The sequence below is a fragment of the Peromyscus californicus genome, unplaced genomic scaffold (assembly GCF_007827085.1).
Source record: "Peromyscus californicus insignis strain IS unplaced genomic scaffold, ASM782708v3 Scaffold_9__1_contigs__length_137607984, whole genome shotgun sequence".
Classification (NCBI taxonomy): domain Eukaryota; kingdom Metazoa; phylum Chordata; class Mammalia; order Rodentia; family Cricetidae; genus Peromyscus; species Peromyscus californicus.
In genome coordinates, this window is record NW_026294617.1 from 63,988,720 (window position 1) to 64,009,877 (window position 21,158).

Genomic DNA, 21,158 nt, shown 5'->3' on the forward strand with positions numbered 1-21,158 from the left:
TTTTTGCCCCCACAGTGAGTCTGTAGTTCCTTTGGTGGTCACTGCAGACACCAGAGCTCCAAGACAGCATGAAGATGACAGGGCTTACTTTTCTGTCTACATCGGCTAGGCCCACATTTCACTCTGATGTGATTTATACAAATGTGTGCACACCAAGCCAGAAGCAGAGCAATACGTCTGTTACAGGAAAGTCAACTTTAAAACCAGCAAGTTATTTTTTTTATTAAGAAAATTTTTTTATTCATTTTACATACCAAAGATCCCCCTCCTCCTGCCCCTCCAGCCTCCCCCTTCCAACCCACCCCCCATTCCCTCCTACAAGAAGGTAAGGCCTCCCATGGGGAGGTACATTTAATAGAAGCAGGTCCAAGCCCCTCCCCCTGCCTCAAGGCTGTGCAAGACGTCCCATCATAGAAGTGGGCTCCAAAAGGCCTGCTCATGCATCAAGGATGGATTCTGATCCTACTGCCAGGGGGCCCCTTAAGCAGATCATGCTACACAACTATCTTGCTATGCAGAGGGCCTAGTCCAGTCCCATGCAGGCTCCACAGCTGTTGATCTAAATTTTATGAGTTCCCACTAGTTTGGTTTGGTTGTCTCTGTAGGTTTCCCCATCATGATCTTGATGCACTTGCTCATAGAATCCCTCTTCTCTCTCTTCAACTGGACTCCTCGAGCTCAGCCTGGTGTTTGGCTGTGGATCTCTGCATCTGCTTCCATCAGTTACTGGAGAAAGGCTCTATGATGACAGTTAGGGTATTCACCGATGTGATTACTGGGGTAAGCCAGTTCAGGCACCCTCTCCACTATTGCTAGTAGTCTAAGCTGGGGTCATCCTTGCGGATTCCTGGGAACTTCCCTAGCACCCGATTTCTCCCTATCCCCATGATGTCTCCCTTTATCATGGTACCTCTTTCATTGCTCTCCTACTCCATCTCTGTTACAAGTTAGTTTTTAACTGTGTGTGTGTGGCAGAGATGGATGTCTGAAAATTTCCTCACTAGCAACCCAGCTAAGCCTTTGAGAGGTTCTTTCACTGAACCCGGAGCTCACTGAATCCCCTAGACTGGCTGGCCAGCAAGCCCCAGTGACCTTCCTGTGTCCATGCGTCTGTAGAACCCCCAGCACTGGTATTACAGACACATGGCTCCGGGCCTAGCTTTTACTTGGGAGCTGGGGATCCAAACCTGGGACCTCATGCTTGCACAGAGCACTTTTCTGACAGAGCATCTCCACAGTCCCCTACATGGTATCTTACTCCTCCTATACCTTTCTTGAGACTCAACAATTCATAGCTGAACCATAGTTGCACAAAGGTCGTTTGAACAGACTTAAGCTCAAGTCTTTAACAGAAGACTGTTTCCTGAAAAGCATGTTTAGGACCAACCAGAAGTTTCAGGCGCTTTTAGTTTTCGTGGCCAGTTCCACAACTGTTGCCCAAATTCCCAGCTCTGACAGCATATCAGTGAACTAACTGCAGTGGTGTTAGGGTTCTTAGATTGGGTCTGATTTCCTTTCCCCGTGCAGACAGCCTCCCCTTTCCACATCAGAGCTAACAACAGAGTAACAAATAGTTCTTCCTTATTATACATAACCCCGAAGAGCAGCCTTTGTTTCTAGAACATTTGGGAGGACCACTTGACAGTTTATCATGAAGAACCATTTATTCGAGGAAACCTATAGAGAACACAGAATTTAGTGAAAGTTGTTTGCATTTTCTATTTTAATAATAGCTCCTGTAACATTGTAATAATAGTTAAGAATGCACGGCCTTGGAAAAGTTTTGAACTAATGCAAAATTAACTGACTCTTTGATTTAAAAGAAAACAGTTCATTTATAACTAGAAAGTCTTAGGTAAACATAAAAATGTGTAATTTTAAAAAAGAGCAATCAGAGTTATTTATAATTTATTTTTGAGTGTATCAGTGTATATTTACGTGGGTGTCCTCGAAGGCCAAAAAAGGGGGGTTGGATCCCTTAAAATTAGCATTATAGGCAGCTTACAAGTACCTGACATGGGTGCTAGGAACCAAATTTAGGTCTTCTGCAAGAGCAGCAAGTACTCTTACCTGCTGAGCTATCTCTCCAGCCTCCCTCTCTCTCCCTCCCTCCCTCCCTCCGTGTGTGTGTGTGTGTGTGTGTGTGTGTGTGTGTGTGTGTGTGTGTGTGTGTGTGTGTGTATGGGCAGGCCTGTGTGTGGAAGTCAGAGAGCAACTTGCAGGAGTCTCCTCCCACCATCTAAGTTGCAGGCTTGAACCCAAGTCATCAGGTGTGGCAGCAAGTACCTTTCCCAGATGAGCCATCTTCTCTGCCCTAGAGTGCACTGTGTTAGGATGTTTGATTTTAAAAATTGCTGTTTGGGGGCTGGACAGATGGCTCAGCTGTTAAAAAGCACTTGCCACTCATCCGGAGGACTTGGCTTTGGTTCCCAGAACCCACATACGGCTCACAACCATTCCTTACTCTAGCTCCAGGGGATGTCATGCCCTTTCCTGGACTCTGGAGCCACCAGGCACACACATAGTGCACATATACACACGTAGGCAAAACACATCATTAAATAACTAAATCTAAAACAAACAAGCAATTTAAATGCTGTTTGATGCTGGGCATGCCTACAACCCCTGCACTAGAGAAGCAGGTGGCTCAGTTCAAAGGTATCTTTGACTACACAGCAAGTTCAAGGTCAGGCAGGACCTCATGAGCCCCTATCCCCAAACACCAGAAAGTAAAAATAAAATAAAACTGCTGTTTGCAGTTTCATACAAAGAAGCAAAGCATTAGATGAATTTTGGGATTATTAGGACAGAACTTCCCACAATTTCTGAAGTGTCCATAAACATATTTCAGCCATTTTATACTCATGCCTATACAAAGCTGTATTCTTGGCATTAACAACTGATTAGAAAATCAAAATACTGATCAGTTCTGAGAAATGAAGATGCTATTCCATAGCATTGGATGTTCAGCTCTCTTCTGTTAAAAATAAGCAAGCAGAGCCATCTCATTACCATGTCAACTTGTACCCATCTTCAATAAACTGTAAAATCATATGTAATACCAAAGAACTGTTTTAAATTAGATGTCATGATTTATCCGTAAATGTCTGATTTGTATCCTTATTTTATCGGCCTTGGCTTGGGCTCATCAGCTTCTCGGGTGAAAAGGGTGGTGAGCAGAAAAAAGTTTGAGAAACACAGCTGGATGTTCTAGCACTGCTGACTTTTCAAAACCACCTGCCATTCCTACTGACTTAGACCTCACTCGTTTTCTCTCACCAATTTAGTAGTTTTCAGTATACAGGTCCAGATTTTTTTATTTTTATTATTTTTTATTTTTCACATGTCCAGATTTTTTAGAAGTATTCTATAACTTTGGTGGGTTTTATTAGCATTATGAAAGATACTTCTGAAACTTCAAATTTTATGGGTAATATATGAGATGGAAAACATGGTATCCTACAAAACAGCAAAGCCCATTGTCTAGCTCAGGTGGGTTCTGGTGCTTTCTGTGGAATCTCCTCTGTAGACAATGCGTCTACAGGTGTGTCTAGACAGATACTGTTTACTTCTTCATTTGCTATCAGTCTGGCTTTCATTTCTTTTTCTCGGTAGTATCGCACTGTAACACCCAACTGTGTTGATGTAGGACAGTATTGCTAACGACATACATTCTTTCATTATGTACAATGTTAAACATAAAGTGTTCAATCTGACACTAGTATTATTTCATCTACAGATTTTCAATTCTTATTTTATGGAATTTTTTGCTCATGAATAAATGTTAGGAAGAAAGGGAAAGAAGGAAGGAAGGAGGGAGGGAGGGAGGGAGGGAGGGAGGGAGGGAGGGAGGAAGGAAGGAAGGAAGGAAGGAAGGAAGGAAGGAAGGAAGGAAGGAAAGACAGCTGTGTATATGATGTCAATATGGTTTGCCCATTGTGGGGGACACCTTAAAGAAGTCAAGGTCGCCGGGCGGTGGTGGTGCGCGCCTTTAATCCCAGCACTTGGGAGGCAGAGGCAAGCGGATCTCTGTGAGTTCGAGGCCAGCCTGGGCTACCAAGTGAGTTCCAGGAAAGGCGCAAAGCTACACAGAGAAACCCTGTCTTGAAAAACCAAAAAGAAAAAAAAGAAGTCAAGGTCTTTGCCAGATTGCTCCTGCAGGTTTGGGGTCCTTCCCAGACTCTATTGAAAAGAACAGGGCTGGGGGGCGGCACAGCGGGTAAAGCATGGGATGCCGGCGGACTCGCAGCACTCAGCCTGAGACGGGAAGAAGTCAAGAGAATCAGCCAATTGGCTAGCTAGCCTGGAGCAGAGTTTGGCTAGCCAGTTCCTTCAGTGTATGTTTTCCTTGGATAATTTCTATTTTAATGTGAGAAAAGCTATCCCTCCACTGTCCCGAGGCACCACATCCCCAAACTCTCGGATCTTGTTTATCTATCTTCTAGACAGCAGCTCCCTTTCCAACCATAACACCCACAATGTGACTCCTGCTGATTCAAGAATCACTTCACTTTCTACATTCTGGCTTAAAACACATGCTCAGTTCCCACATATGCTCCCGGAGGTGGAAATGGGTACATTCACTCTTGAAAGCAAATCAGCAACACAGAACCATCTTTAAAGTGTGTATGCATTCCGAGGGCCTGTCTTCTCTTGTAGCAATAGATCCTAAGGGTAACAAGCCGGCTAAACACTCACACCGAGTTCTTCATACTAATAACCTGGCACCTCAGACACCTAACTTCAGGTCTGCCCTGTGACTTCCTGCAGATGGTAAGGGGGTGACTACCTTCTACTTGCTGAACTTTCCTTTTTCTACAGCAGTCAGGGATAGCCTTTGCAACAAAGTGAACATGCCGCTGTCTAGCATAAGGTTACACTTACTTCTTTTGCACATGTGCTCACTATTCAGAAATCATCATTACTTTTAGCTTTTCTGAAAAAAAAATTAACCCATGAGTCTAATAACATTTAGCTCTTTTCCTATAATTGTTAAACTGTGGTGAGATTGGGCATGTTCAGTTCCTGAGAGATTCAGATTGAGAAAAAAGAATGACTCACAGAACACGACAAATTAAGTAATAGAAGCACCATTTCTTTTTTAAAATCAGGGAAAAAAGTATATTCTCTGAAGTTCCAAATAGTTACTTCTTATTTAAAATGTATGAGATCAGGGCAGTAAGATAATGCAGCACAGACTTTAATAAGAATACAAAATTCACACCAGAGGCACACTCTGGGGAATGTAAATAACCATCACAAGTAGCTTTCTGCTTGAAGAATAAAATAAGGCTCTCTCAGAGTACAAATATACAGGAGGGAATGATTTCAAATAGGTGCATGACTTACAATCACATTACATTGTATTAAGCACTCAAAACAGGCATATTAATAAAAAAGCCAGCTAAAAGGCATTTGGACATATATAACACATCGTACAGTCTACAAAGTTCACGTATAACAGTAATTTTAAGTACTTCATTTCAACACAATAGAAATGAACAGGTAAAGTGATATCTCTCCAAATACTCATTTAGATGTATGACAAAAATCAAAGGAACTTTACATTTAAACAAGATTACCTCACTGAGGAAACCCCCACAGTGGACAGGCCAACTGTATACATAAGACCAACAGTACTGCACAAATAAAATACTGGCCTTTCCCTTCCTATGACCTCCGCGCTACACAATCTTTTCATTACCCAAGTAGGAAAATTTCTCCCACAGTCCCATTCTTCAAAAGGAATCAAGAGAAACCAAACAAAAGACTCCAAAGTTGGTTTCCCCATCCACCTCAAGTATGGTTTGATGAGGACATAGAATCCCAGCATTTACTGTGCTCCTTTCCAAAGAACAGACACATCAATCATGATCCACAGGGTTTCTTCATGGGTTCTGTACAGCGGTTGGACAAGAATTACTGCATTTGAGAAGGCACAGATCTGTGATTTAAGGCTTAACTGGTACAGTCACACACGGAAGTCTACAAACATGGTCTGGAAATTCTCTTCTATCAAAATGGAATTTACCCCCAAACTAGCTTTCCAATCTACAAATTTCTACTCTAGAAACCACTAAGTGTTTCCATTCCTATGTCCACATGTAGAAAAAAAAACAAACAAAACAAAAAACTCCGCCTCTCTTAAGCAGATTTCATTATAAATCAAAATTGCTAACACAAGTGTCAAATTCATAAGTTTAAACATGTCATAGAAATTATGACAGTGTGACTCCTGGGTCTTTAAAAATACCTAAACAAAATTACAGTGGTACAGATTAATTTTTAAAAGATATCTACCACAAACTATGAGTCAATCAATCATTCATTTGAGTTGCCCCTCTGTGGACACTGCAGGACGCTATATAACTTACTCTGCAAAATAGCTTTTTTTCTTTAAGATAATGCACAACATGAACTTCTTAAAGATGTTGGATATATTCATATATAAAATATCTGACATTGATACAAATCATGTAAACCTCCCTTGGAAAATTACAGCTAGTCCTCATTTCTAGGACCAAAAGCCTTGAATTTTTATCTTATCAGTGCAAATCTACATTAAATATTTCAAATTATAGAAATAGCCATCAACCCTCAAAATACAAAAAGGATTCCTCAAAAAGGAAAATTATTGTATTTAGAATTATAGAAATTATGTTTCCATAAAAATCAGCCACCTTCTCATCAAATTTAAGAGCTCAATTGTTAGGGTGTGAAAAGGGAAAAATAAAAGCTATCTGTGCAAGAGCCACTCCAACGTCGGTCACCTCACCACTTCCCCAAACTACTTCACTCTTACTAGGTTATTAGTTGTTTAACAATACTGTTCGTTCTTTTCCAGGTGAGTTTACTGCTCTTCAAGCCAAGACGGGGCATCCACTCCAGGGGTTTTCAACTTGACATGGAACTGCTTAAGTGTCAGTTCAAGCTGCTTCTGATTCCCGGCAAAGTAGGCAGCCACAGCACTGTGGAACAGGACCAGCTGATTGCGCAACACTTTAACCTGTGGACAGGGCAGAGCGACAGGCCAAGCATTATACCACGGGCAGCAGACCGACCACACGGTGAGATTTCCTCCAACCCTCATTCAGGTGTCACCAAAGAACCATTCTAATAATGACAATATCCACATCAAGTACATGAGGTCTGCTGAGGTCACCAAGCTCTTAGTGACTTTTTCATTACCTAAAGGGGGCAGGTCCGCTTAAGATGTCTTGTTTTTGCTGAGGATAGAATCCAAGGACCTGCATTTGGTTAGGGGAGTACTCTACCAAGGAGCTAATACTCAGGCCCGTTAGTCATTTCCAAACAGCATTATTGAGAATATTAACTAAAAGCACCATCATATTCCATCTGGGACTAAGTATATTTAAAACTATGTGAGATACAGAAGGGGAACACAATCTACAATTACCATACCACAGTACAACACCAGCTCCAGGTAGAGGCAGCATTAAGACTAAGTTTGGGTGGTGGTACCACAAACCTCTAATCCCAGCACTCAGAAGGCAGAGGCAGGCGAATCTCTGTGAGTTCAAGGCCAGCCTGTTCTACAAAGCAAGTTCCAGGACAGTCAGGACTGCTACACAGAGAAACTCTGTCTCAAAAAAAAAAAAAAAAAAAAAAAAAAAAAGACTAAGTTTTACATAAATCTGGGTAGGCTGAATAATTTTAAATGCTATGTTTTGTTTTTTTTTTAAAAGAAATCAAAGAACAGCAAATGATGCCCAGAAAGTCAGTTTATTTAAACGTCATCTAACTTTCCATATACTTCCAACTACTTATTAGTTGTAGTGACACCAAGAGCACATCAAAACTGTTTTTAGATTTATTTTTTTACCTGTGTGTGTGTGCATGGGTGAGTGTGTGTGCCTGTGCATATGGCATATGGATACCCTGAGGTTGGGGAGGTCAGAAGAGGACTACAGATCCCCTGGTACTGGAGTTACAGGCAACTGTGGGTGCTGGGAACCAAACTCCACTCTTCTAAGAAGAGCAGCAGGTACTCCTAACTACTGAGCCACCCCCAGACTCCCAGGAGCACATTTTAACCAAGTAACACTACACCTATGAATCTTTCTTGATGAAATACCTTAGTTGTCATAAAGGTTTATGAATTACATTGTTTCCTTCCCTGAGGTTTTATTTATAAAATTCATTCTGATTTACACATCCAGTGTAATATTCACCCAAACTGAATTCAATAATCTTAATGATGTAAAAGTACCTAAAATATGACCCAAAGTGCAGAAATAGAACAAAAAATTTCAAATATGATATGACAGCTGCATCTATTATCTGTCTTGATTTAATCTGATCTGCTCTCAGTTAAATCTACCACCACTATGGCTGATAGCTTTCTAGCAGGTGTGCTGTCTGGATTTGATCCCCAGCATATCACACACACACACACACACACACACACACACACACACACACCCCTTTTATGAAAATGAAAGGTAAACATGTAAAGAGCTTGATTACAGAATATATAAAGAATTCAGTAAGATGTTAACACTCCCACACTCAATAGGCAGAAGATTAAATAGATATTTTATCAAAGAATACATAAGCACATAAAAAAATGTCCTACGTCTTAAGTTATCAGGAAAATCTACATTAATCCTACATTGTGATCCCACCACTGGTAAAGATGCAGAGTGACCAAACTTCTCCCGCATGAGTTTGTGAAATGGTAAAGTTTGTCAGTTTCTTAACAGTTAAACATACGATTAACCTGTAATCCAACTAGTCCACTCCTAGGCTTTTAGCTGAGGGAATGAAAACCTAGGTGCACATGGAAACTTACACAGGGATGCTCAGGGTCAGGCTAGGTTAGAATCAGAGTCAGGGGTTGAGTTTCTTGTGATAGCTTCACAGTAAAAACAACTCAAATGTCAACCAATAGTAATGAGATGAACTGGAATATTCCCATAAAAAGGAGTAATGCTGTGGGATGGTCTGTATGTCAAATGTGTTGCTGATTGGTCAATAAATAAATCACTGATTGGCCCGTGGCCAGACAGGAAGTATAGGCGGGACAAGGAGGAGAATAGAGCTGGGAAGTGGAAGGCTGAGTCAGAGAGACACTGCCAGCCGCCATGATGACAAGCCGCATGTGAAGATGCCGGTAAGCCACGAGCCATGTGGCAAGGTATAGATTAATAGAAATGGATTAATTTAAGCTGTAAGAACAGTTAGCAAGAAGCCTGCCACGGCCATACAGTTTGCAACCAATATAAGTCTCTGTGTTTACTTGGTCGGGTCTGAGCGGCTGTGGGACTGGCGGGTGTCAGAGATTTGTCCTGACTGTGGGCCAGGCAGAAAAACTCAAGCTACAAATGGCGCCCAACGTGGGGCAAGAGTTTCCACCTAAAAACTGAAAAAAAAGATTCTAAAACGGAGCTAAAGACAGCTTCCTAATTTTCTCTCTCAAATGAGCGGCAGCCTGCCGGTTTGAGCTAATGGCGGGTTCCTAGCATGCGCGCTCAACCTGCCGTATGGCGGGAACGAGGCCTCAGCAAATGGCACATTAAGCTGCGTGGTGGATTTAGCCTTTGCTAATACAAAACGAAAAAAGAGGTTTCTGGGCTACACGCTGCTTGGATAAAAGCATAGACCCATGATAGCTCCCAGAGCTGGTGGCAAACTACCACCGCCATGTTGGGAAGCTGAGGTGGGCGGAGCCAGCAGCCACAGCTGCTGCAGCTTAAAACAAGAGATTCACAATAAGACAGATTCAGATGTAATAGTTTAAAATGTATGTAAAATATACGTAGGCTTGAAAGAGACAAAAAAGATGATATATACAGTTATAAAAACAAATACATAGTTTTAAAAAATAAAGTCTTTAAAGAGACAGTAAAATTAATATAAAAAATAAGCCACATAAAGATGAATATTACACAGAGAATCTGGATTGTGTTGTCTTTGGGATTTTTAACTACAGAAAAACATTTGATTGTAAAAGCTGTTGAGTTATGCCAAAATGTATATTTTAAATGTACCTTGACTTCAAAATTTGGATATAAGGATATGTTGCTTTGGAAAGGAGATTCTGCTTTTGTTCCCACAGAAAGCCAGAGGCTATGGATTTATTCCAGATTAAGATACATCAGGTTTGACCAGCCAAGACCCCCTGAAAGGTGACACCAAGGCCCAGATGATCCAACATCCAGAATGGTTTCAAGGCAACTGGCTCAGATGATACAGCCTCACGGACTACTCCATGATCCTAAAATTTTCTTTGTTTCCCCATAAGGTACAGCGCCCCCCTCCAGCAGGAAGTAGTAAGAGAAGCTATGCCCAAATTCCCAAATATACCAAGCTGACTTTGGAGATGTGTAAAGGTTAAAACCTTCCTTTTTAAGAAAAGAAAAGGGGAAGTGCTGTGGGATGATCTGCATGTCAAATGTGTTGCTGATTGGTCAATAAATAAATCACTGATTGGCCCGTGGCCAGACAGGAAGTACAGGCGGGACAAGGAGGAGAATAGAGCTGGGAAGTGGAAGGCTGAGTCAGAGAGACACTGCCAGCCGCCATGATGACAAGCCGCATGTGAAGATGCCGGTAAGCCACGAGCCATGTGGCAAGGTATAGATTAATAGAAATGGATTAATTTAAACTGTAAGAACAGTTAGCAAGAAGCCTGCCACGGCCATACAGTTTGCAACCAATATAAGTCTCTGTGTTTACTTGGTCGGGTCTGAGCGGCTGTGGGACTGGCGGGTGTCAGAGATTTGTCCTGACTGTGGGCCAGGCAGAAAAACTCAAGCTACAGAGTAATGTTCAACAGAAAGAACTGAGTAACTGATTACATGCAACATGGCTGAGTTGCAAGAAGCCTGTGTTCTATGAAAGAAACCAGAAGGGAAGCACACAGGTTGCTTGACTCCATTTATATAAACTCTACAAAGTACAGTCTCCCTCTTCGTAAGGCTTTCACTCCAGTGACCCACCAAGGGCTCAAAGTAACTTTCCACCCTGCTCAGCTACCAAAAGTACTACTTGGCCTATGTTTCCCATTTTTATTTTGGACAATCCTTGAATTACACAGCAAATCCGGGACTGATGTATTGTGAAAGTTCAATTTCTACAAGGAAGTTCTAACTGGTCACTTTACTGTTGTTCAGACCACAAGTATTTCTTATCTTGGAATTTAACTCCTAATACTTTTCAGTCAAAGAGACTGGAGGGAGAGCATGGAACTTAATTCACATACTGAACCTGCAGAGAGCTGTACCAATGGCACCAGGGCATGGGAACCACACCTGCAGATGTCTAGCTAAGCCACAGTGCCCCACGAGTCAGCTTCTTGCCCCAGCGGTGACAACAAACTGAGCACACACACACAGACAGCTGGAGAGGAGAGGGCAGCTCACAGGCCCCGCCTGGGGCATCTGCTGGGTTGAAACCACCTCCATCGACAATGGAGCTTAATCCACACAGCTGCAGGGAGCTGGGCTTGGGGACTGGACTCTACTTGTGTTCTCACAACAGGACAACAGAGTACCCACAGCCACGAAAAGTCTCCAGAACCGAGGAGGTGGATGTGTGCACGCCATCTAGACAGTGCTCAGCTGTCCCTGCTGAAGACAGCAACAACAGCGCAAAGCTCTGAAGCCGCAATGGAAACGCAACACAAGGCAAAAAGCCTCCCAAATGTAAACAAAGGATCGACTTCCATCCTCACTTTTACGCCACAAACCAGTTTTCCCTCCACCACAGTTGTAACTTTTTTGTATGCTAAAACAGGTCAATTTTTTCTGCCAACAGCGAGTATTGTAACGTAGATATGTTAAGTTTTGGTAGTAACGTCTTAAAAATCAGACACAAATTTAAATAGAACATTAACTCATTTAGCCACTCAAAAATTAGTAAATCAAAGTCAAAGCTCAACACATTTATGATTTAAAACAGGATGGTTTGCCTTTCTGTTTATCGTTAGCTCTGCATTACAGTATGTACTCATATGGTGTATGTTCATATGATGGACTCAGTACAGCTGTGTCAGACATGCTGCAGATGACTCTGGTTATTAGATAAAGAGAGACTGGGCTGGGAAGGTGGCTCAGTGGAAGAGTGCTCGCTGTGCAAGCATGAAGATATGCATTCAAAACCCAGCACCTATATGAAAAAAGAAAGAAAAGAAGCTGGGCATGGTCGCATGCACACCTATAACCCAATCCTGCGGGCAGTGAGACAGGAGGACCACTGGGGTTTGCTACACCCAGCCTTGCTTCACTCAGTGAAGAGACTTTGTGTTACAAGAACAAGGTAGAGAGCATACAGCAGGATACCCAAGGTCTTCCTCTGGTCTTTGCATGCATGGGTGGCACCACTCCCCCACACGCACATAAAGAAAAACCACAATCAAGTAAAAATAGTAATTAAGTAGTATTAGAAAAGCAGTTGCTAAACAATTTTAAAATAATTAACTTTTACAAAATTTTATTGCAGGCTGAGCAACCAAATTTGAAAACAAAAATCCCTAACACTACAAAATCCACATTTAAGTGCTGATTATGACACCAGCGAAAAGTCCCATGCTGGACCTCATGTATGATCCAGATGCAGGGCCACTGAAAGTGGTAGATGAAATCACCTTCAGGCTATGTGTATAAAGGTATATATGTATGTTCCTTCAGCATAACAACTCATATATATGTATGTATTTACACACACACACACACGCACGCACGCACGCACGCACGCACGCGCGCACGTAAGTATCTCAAAATACAAGAAAATCTAATATCCAAAATACTCTGGTCCAAGCAGATACTAGGAGACGGTACCCACATGGGATATTGGCCTTGTAATGACTGCACTATAACCATACAACACATTCTAACACTACATGGAAGTAGTAATTTTATATAATATTGTGTTAGTTAAGCAAATTTATTAAATACATTTTGTATTACTTTACTTAACCTGTTTCTTGGGGAGTGGGTGAGTACTGGGGAGTGAACCCAGGGTCTTATGGGTTTTGAGCTAAGCACTCTACCACTGGGTCATGTCTCCAGCCCCTTGAAGAATCTTTCAAAGAAAGAAAAACAAAATGAAAACATCTCAGCTCATAAAGTCAAGAAATGCCTAAGGCTAGACCTCCTGAAGACAGACTGGAGTGTGAGGAACTTGGAAATGTCACACTCCTGGATGGTTGCATGCTCTTTCACCTAGTGTAGCCTGCCAGCACTCACGAGACAAGAAGCATTTTAGAAAACTTCTGAGCAAAACTTTGAAGCAAAGCCTGGTGGCGGAGCACGCTCAGGAGGAGTGGTGACACTGGGCCAAGGGTCACGTAAGGGTTGAAGCACACACAAGCAACTTCCTACAATTACAAGGTAATACAATATTAAACCTGTACTTGCATGTGTATGTACCCGTGTATGTATGTATGTGTGTGCATGTGTGTGCGTGCGCGCGCATGCATGCGTGCATGCTTGCATTGCTAGGGATGGAACCCACAGCCTGTGCATGAAGCAAGCCACGATGTCTCTAAATTACACCTCATGCCCCAGCATTAAAGCTTTTGTAAGTCTTTCTGTACATATAAAGAAGAAAAAAAAATTCCGAAACTACTTATATCTTTAGAAAAACAGTGGTTAAAAGAATAAACAAAACAACAAAAGCAGAGACTTAAGAACAAGAATGACTATTACAGGCAAAAAGGAGATGACAAATCTGACAAACTTTTAAAACTTAGCATCAGAAAGAAAGCAATTTAAAAGGAATATACGAAATCACTGTGTGCTAATTACAAAGAACTTTGATGAAGATTTGCCAGTGAAAAAACCAGATCAGATCTACACAAAACCACCACAGCACCATCTGCCGAGTGACCTAAACATACCATACAATGCTCTAATTGTTAAAGGCCAAAACAAACCCAACAGCAACTCCTAAGGCAGAGACCAACCAGGCTCTTAAAGAGCATGCTCAGAGGTGATGCCAAGTGGATAACACCGCCTCCCATTTACAAAGCATCCTGGGAGGATGAACACCATGAGGTTACTGAAGTCCTACAGGTGAGTGCTGCCCTGTAGTCAGCAAGGCTGTGAGACCACAGGCCTCATACACACTAGGCAGCTGCTCAGCCTCTGAGTTATGCCTCCAGTCTTACACACGCCCCCTTCCTATTCAGAGAATCAATTCAACAATAGGTTTCACACAGTCAAAGTAAGTTATTAGTCTTAATAAACAGTCACATTGTGAGGCACTTCAGAGTCATTACTGGCTCTCCCAGTGAGTCTAGGAAACAGGAGTTACATTAAATATACCCAACTCCTGGGGCAACAGACTAGCGTAAGCATATGCAGAAAGGGTGCAGTAGGCCATTCTCTAAGAGGTACCCAACTACTAAGACACCAATATTAACGCCTTTCTCCACACCCCACTATTTCAAAGTTGATATCTATGTTTTCCTGTGTCACTGATCTTTCCAGGAAGACACCAGAAGAACAGGCAGATGAAGCAAGCCCCCACTTGGCCCTCCACTGGGTTCCAGAAACACAACATCATTTGTTCACATGCCTGTCAGGCCAAAGCAACTCTGGGCAGAGAAGGAGAAATACAATCAAGACATGGGCATGGCACTGGGAAGGGGTGAGAGCAAGGAGACAGTATGATCAAGTGGTGGCAGAAAAGATCATCTCAGTTTTTTGATTCATCGGGTTTAGATCCAGCCTGTGACGACCGATGAGTAGAAGGTTAAAGCTGAAAGTCTTAGGAAACGGTGGTGGAAGGCCAGTGAAGCACTGCCAATGAGCACCCTGGAAAGAAAGTAACTGAAGGCACTGATGAAAAGCCCGAGAAGGCCGGACTTTCAATCTGCGAAGGCACATTTTGAATACAGCTTGATCTCCAGCACAGGCGCACGCGTGTACACAGCCCACACACATATCCACACACATCCACACACACATACTATACACACCACACACACGTATGTACATATACATCCATCCACACACACACACACACACCACACATCCACACACATGTATGTACACACACACACACACACACACACACACACACACACACACACACACACTTCTGAGTGCTAGCTGGGCATCTGCAGCCCCAGCTTCTCCGGTTGTGGCAGAGCAACTCAAGAGCTCATATTTTTGAAGCCAGACTATACTGCACAGTCAGAACACATCTCAAACAACAAACAAAACCCTGAATGAGGAGGTTTTCTCTCCTCGGACAAAAATGTCTGCAGCCTTCTACACTCTGACTTGACGTGAGTGCCCTTCCCTCCCTTCTGAGTGCTCTCGGTTTGGATGTGATCACATGGACTCTGCCTCCCACGGTTATCTCCCCATCTTCTCCCACTATTCTTTCAGGAGCTGTACCCGGAACAGCACTGAAACGCTGTACTCAACTAAATGCAGGGCTCTGGAGCCAGTTAGGAGGTTTCAACTCTAGTTCAGCTCTGAGACTTCAGGCCAGCCACTAGACCTCTCTTGTCCTAACACAGACCAAGGATAGTGTGTGAGGAGACTTCTGAATGCCTGTGAGAAAACTCCAGCAAACAGACAGGAGTCTTGTGACCTCAGTTTCTTCAAAAACACAGAAGTGTTCTTGGAGTGTGCTTTCGTGCCCCTTCCAGGCGTAGTGGCTAGGAATGAGTTTATTTTAGATTAATCATTAAAACTGGCTACTGTTATTTGTTTATATGCCTCCATGGAAAAACATGGTTTTGCCACATACGGCTTAGCCACCAAGTGCAGCTCGCCCTTGTGATTGGACACTCTGCTCATGTGACTCCTCCTAACCCTCAGAGTATAAATCATCAGATGCCCTGAATGAAGTTGGCTGTTGCATGAGACTTTAGTCCGCTTCATTTATCGGCTCCGTCCTCCCAGGTTCCACTGCCTCCAGAGTAGCAGACACCCTTTGAAACATGAAAACTGCAGATTACATATACAGAAATATAACATACAAAGTCCTTGTTAACTAGTGTCCTTTGTTTACGGAGTACTCACAGCCCAGCGTCCACTGACTGAAAGCTTAGCACTTCACAGACTCACTCACAGAGTATCTCTCTGAGGGCAAAGGAGACCAATGGCCGTAACAACACAACACAAAGCCCTTTAACCGAAGAAGGGCCTGTGACACACGGGGAGGGGGCAGGTGGGGAGGAGGGAAATGTGCAAGTTGTTACAGGAAATGAAGTTGCGTAAGTCATTCACATGAGCTTTGGAGCTTTTAAAGTTAATTTTCAAGAGGAGTTGGGAGAGTTAGCAGCAGCCTACTAGAGGAATTTGACAATCACAGACTTGAGAGCACTGGAGTACTCAGAGGTCCAGAGAGAGAGTGCAGCAGAAATTTCCCAGAAATGATCAGGAGACACAGTGAAGAGAATCCCACTCATCCTTACTCTATTCCTGACCTCATGTTCAGAATTAGTCCTGTCCCTTCAGGTGTTCCTGAATCCAGAAGGAAAAACAGTGTGTGCTGAGGGGTGTCGGCAGGTGTTAAGGGAAGTTAACTCACTCAAGTTCTCTATCAGACAACAGAGCTCACTGAGCTACTGACAACATGGGGTGACGAACACACAGAAAAGTCTTCCAGAGAGGAGAAAGCCTGCGCTTCCTGGAGTTTGGACACTCGGCAATATAGAGCTAAGTGAAACAATGGCCCATTCACATTCACCACTATAGTCACAAAAGAGTTTTCCTGAATAGAATATATTATAACATCATGGAAAACTATTAAGAAAAATTATAAACCTGAGTCTTATAGAAATTACAAAATTCTGATCTCATTTATTGAATGTTTTAATGAAATTTATATTCTTTAAAAACTGCAAGCAGTAATATTCTCAGCTTATTAAGGAAGAAGTGCTGGGGGCAAAACTCGTAGGTAGAGTGCTTGCCTAGCATGTATAGGGCCCAGGGTTCACTTATATTTTATATAAAAAAGAGAAAATTGGGATTCACTCTTTCTTTCTTCTCTTCTTTTTTTTTTTTTCTCTTTTTTTGTATTAGTGCTCTGTCTGCATGTGTGCCCACAGAAGAGGGCATCAGATCCCATTATAGATGGTTGAGTTGCTGGGAACTGAACTCAAGACCTCTGGAAGAACAGCCAGTGCTCTTAACTGCTAAGCCAACTCTCCAGGCCCAGGATTTTAAGTTTATTTGGACAGAAAACCAGACTGCCTTTTAAATTTAAGAATGTTTTAAAAATCACCCTCATTATCAAGTGACTTTTTGGTCATGCACAACAAAGCACAGATGAGTCACGACAGGAGTACAATGTCAGTATGAAAGTGCCAAGTCACAGCAAGAACCCAGAAAACTTCCAAGGAGCAAAGTTAAACTCAAACACTGCTATTGTCATGAAATGCCACTCTGAAATCCTCACTAGAGATAAGCAACCCAAGAGACAGTAACCAGGAAGACTTGGTCAAGTATCAGTCCTGCGCACCAGCCCCACCACTGCACTGACACTGTGGCTCACTGCTGACCCATTCAACTCTCACACTGACCACTTAAATACAACACAAACCACAAAACCTGGCGAGCCAACTCGGGAGATGCTCAAGGCTGGCAGTGTCAGTGAAAAGGGGAGCTGAGGAGCCCACAGAGACCAGCCACTTACACAACAGGTACAGTGCAGCACCATGGTTAAGAAGCATGCACTCTCGTAAGTGAATCCTTTCTAAAGTGGAGAGCCGGAACTATTTCTTCTTCTCTAACATATCCACCAGAAATCTGAAATTCCAACCTCTACCCCACTTCTAACCAAGAAGGATTAGAAGACATACATGTCAATGCATTCCTAGCATTTCAGAGGTGGAGGCAGGAGGGTCAGAAACTGAAGGTCACCCTCCGCTATATATACTATGAGTTCAAGTTCATGTAGCCACATGGGCTATATGAGACACTGTCTCAAAAAACCAAACCCCAAAGCCTCAGCTCCCAAACCAAGCAAACAAAAAGCGATGTCCTTGGGAAACATCACTCTATTGGAAATCTGAGCACAGCTGACCAACTGAACTGGCCAGCAGCCTGGTGTGCCGTCACGGCCACAACTTGCTGCACTCCTACTCATCTTCTACCAGCTGCTCTAAGTGGTTCCGGTAGGTGAGACTTGGCTAAGTCTAATTTCAAAATCAACACACGGCTCACGGTTCACTCTCCTAATGGTTTACAGTCAATTTTGTCTCGTTTCTGAAGAGAGGAAGCAATGCCCCCCCCCCCCCACCACTTGGGTTTAGAAGAAGCAGCAGTAATGTGGAAGGCATTTAACCACTAACAGGAAACACTACTGTATGTGCAAAGTTTCCTTCATCACACGATTCCTACTTTGTCCTTTAAGAACGATTGAGGTAACTCATGTGCTCACATCAGCTTACTTTCTATTCTTAGCAAAGAACTGATCAGCAGGTTTTAAAGCAAAGCAAGGAATCACAGGCTCAGGCTATATTTGGAAAATAGAACTTTATTTTTTCAAACTAGACTTATTTTTGAGAAATGGAGCATGTTATTTAAAAGATTTTCTAGCTGTGCATATTCTCCTTTCTCCTTAGAAGTAAACTCACTTTATTTTAAACATCTATGTGTGCGCACAGCTGCACTGGCACACATGTGCTGGTCCAAGGACAACCTACAGGAGTTAATTCTCCTTCCACCACGTGGTCCATCTCCAGGACTAAACCGGTCATTAGATTTGGGTGCCAGCATCCTGACCTGCTGAAACACCTCACCAGTCTAGTACCTACTTTTGAATAGTAGGACTGATACTTTGTTTCTGTGGTTCTTTAGGTGGAATCTCATCATCTCACCACATTGCCTATGCTGGTCTAGAACTCAGGATCCTTCTGCTTCAGCCTCTTGAGTGACTGAGATTATAGCTATACCCAGGTTAGGTAGAACATTTATATGGATTAAAAATTTTAATATGGCTGGGCATGGTGGCACACACCTTTAATCTCAGCACTTGGGAGGCAGAGGCAGGTGGATCTCTGAATTCGAAGCCAGCTTGATCTACAGGGTTAGCTCCAGGACAGCCAGGGCTACACAGAGAAAGTCTGTCTCAATCTCCCCACCCCCACTCCCAATTTAATATGTATCATTTTCACCCTGTTTCCATCTATAGTTTCTCTTCTAAGTAATTGATTTTATTAATATTTCTATTTTTCCTTTATGCAAACAAATAAAACATGATTATGTATTCTTCCTTTGTAACATTAAGTTACGGTACCAGCCTGGTACAATGGTATACACCTACAATCCAGAAGCATAAAGATCATGAACTTGAGGCCAGCCTGAGCTACAACAGGAAGACCCTGAAGGTACCAAGTACAACGGTATTTATACTTAGCTCAAGTATGTTCTGGGGTCTTTCCATCAATAGAATTCTTCTTTGTTTCTTATAGTTGTAAAATACTCTAATATTTGAATGAGCTAGTCCTTTACTGGTGATCTTTCTTTCCCTCCTTCCTTCCTTCGTCTTTTTTTGTTTTGTTTTTTCGAGACAGTGTTCCTCTGTGTAATACTCCTGGCTGTCCTGGAACTCACTTTGTAGATCAGGCTGGCCTCGAACTCACAGAGATCTTCTTGCTCTGCCTCCGGAGTGCTGGGCTTAAAAATGTGCACCACCACGCCCAGCTTGGTGATTCTTATCTTTTCAAGTCACAAATAATGCTGCAACAGGTTGGTCCCCTTCCTCCTTCCACCGACAGTCCCAGTTTCATGTCATGTAGATTCCATCACCTCTTGTAAACACTTATGTTTAGGCCTATAAATTACTGCTGCTGTCAGCTTTTGTCAACAAGTTTCTCTATGCAGGGGATGTAGTTATTATGGAAATTCAAAGAAGGAGAAAATAATCATACAGCTCAGGAAACATTGTGGAAGAAGGGACACAGGAATGTAAGAACCCAGAAAGGTGTGGATGAGTGTTGTACAGCTACACCCTTCCAGAATGAAAAATTCCTTCCTAGAGAGAGTTCAGAAGGCTCGGGAAGCCCCCAAGAAAGCTACAAGTATTTTAAGTCACTAAACCTTACCACAGAGATATCTGTCTGCATATTCACATTCACTGCTTCACTATTCATGACAGCTAAGAAATAGAAGTACCTAGTGCCCATCAACAGATGAACAGATAAAGAAAATATCATCCTGAGTGAGGTAACCCAAACCCAGAAGGACAAACATGGTATGTACTCACTCATGAGTGGATACTAGATATAAAGCAAAGAACAATCAGACTGCAAACCACAGAACCAGGGAGGCTATAATAGCAGGGGGAATCCTAGGATGACTGTGGCTTATAGTAAGTTTTGGTTTGACTCAATTACTGGGCAAGCCTCAATGAAACATTTCACTATTAGGATAAGAATTTGTACTGTATCAAGCTGATAATAGAAAAATAAATAAATAAATAAAAATGAAAAAAAAAAGAAAAAACAACAAAAAAGAAAGAAAATGTGGTACCTATATTTGACGGAATTTTATTGAGCTGTAAAAAAAAATGGGATCATAATATTTGTAAGACAATGGATAAAAAACCAGAAATCATTAGGTTAAGTAAAACAAGGCAGACTAAGACAAACACTGCATATTCTGTTTTATGAGGGAGCTAGACTGAAGTGTGTGTGTATACAGTACTGTGGGATGTTCTGTATGGCAAATGTGTTGCTCTGATTGGTTGGTAAATAAAACACTGATTGGCCAGTAGTCAAGCAGGAGGAAGTATAGGCGGGACAAGGAGGAGAAGAATTCTGGGAAGTGGAAGGCTGAGTCAGAGTCACTGCCAGCTGCCTCCATGACAAACAGCATGTGAAGATGCCGGTAAGCCACGAGCCATGTGGCAAGGTATAGATTTATAGAAATGGGTTAATTTAAGATATAAGAACAGTTAGCAAGAAGCCTCATACAGCCATACAGTTTGTAAGCAATATAAGTCTCTGTGTTTACTTGGTTGGGTCTGAGTGGCTGTGGGACTGGCAGGTGAGAGAGATTTGTCCTGACTGTGGGCCAGGCAGGAAAACTCTAGCTACATATACACACAGGTATAGATACACATATATACAAATATATGTATATGTATTTATATACACACTTATAGACTAAGTTGTTTTCTAACACTAGACTATAAGCTCTGAGGAGAGGATTTATATTTATTTTTCATTT

The 21,158-nt window shown here is 42.4% G+C and overlaps 1 protein-coding gene across 4 annotated transcripts in view; it reads right to left on the reverse strand.

The window, feature by feature from the left end:
* Positions 1–5,179: 5,179 nt before the first annotated feature.
* The window catches only part of Arfip1 (ADP ribosylation factor interacting protein 1), an 87,884-nt gene continuing 71,905 nt past the window's right edge, over positions 5,180–21,158 (reverse strand). For all 4 annotated transcript variants that reach the window (XM_052730356.1, XM_052730357.1, XM_052730359.1 and 1 more), the window contains one exon: positions 5,180–7,006. In XM_052730356.1, coding sequence (XP_052586316.1) covers positions 6,851–7,006 — 156 coding nt within the window. In that variant the 3' untranslated portion in view covers positions 5,180–6,850. The remainder of the gene's footprint in view (positions 7,007–21,158) is intronic.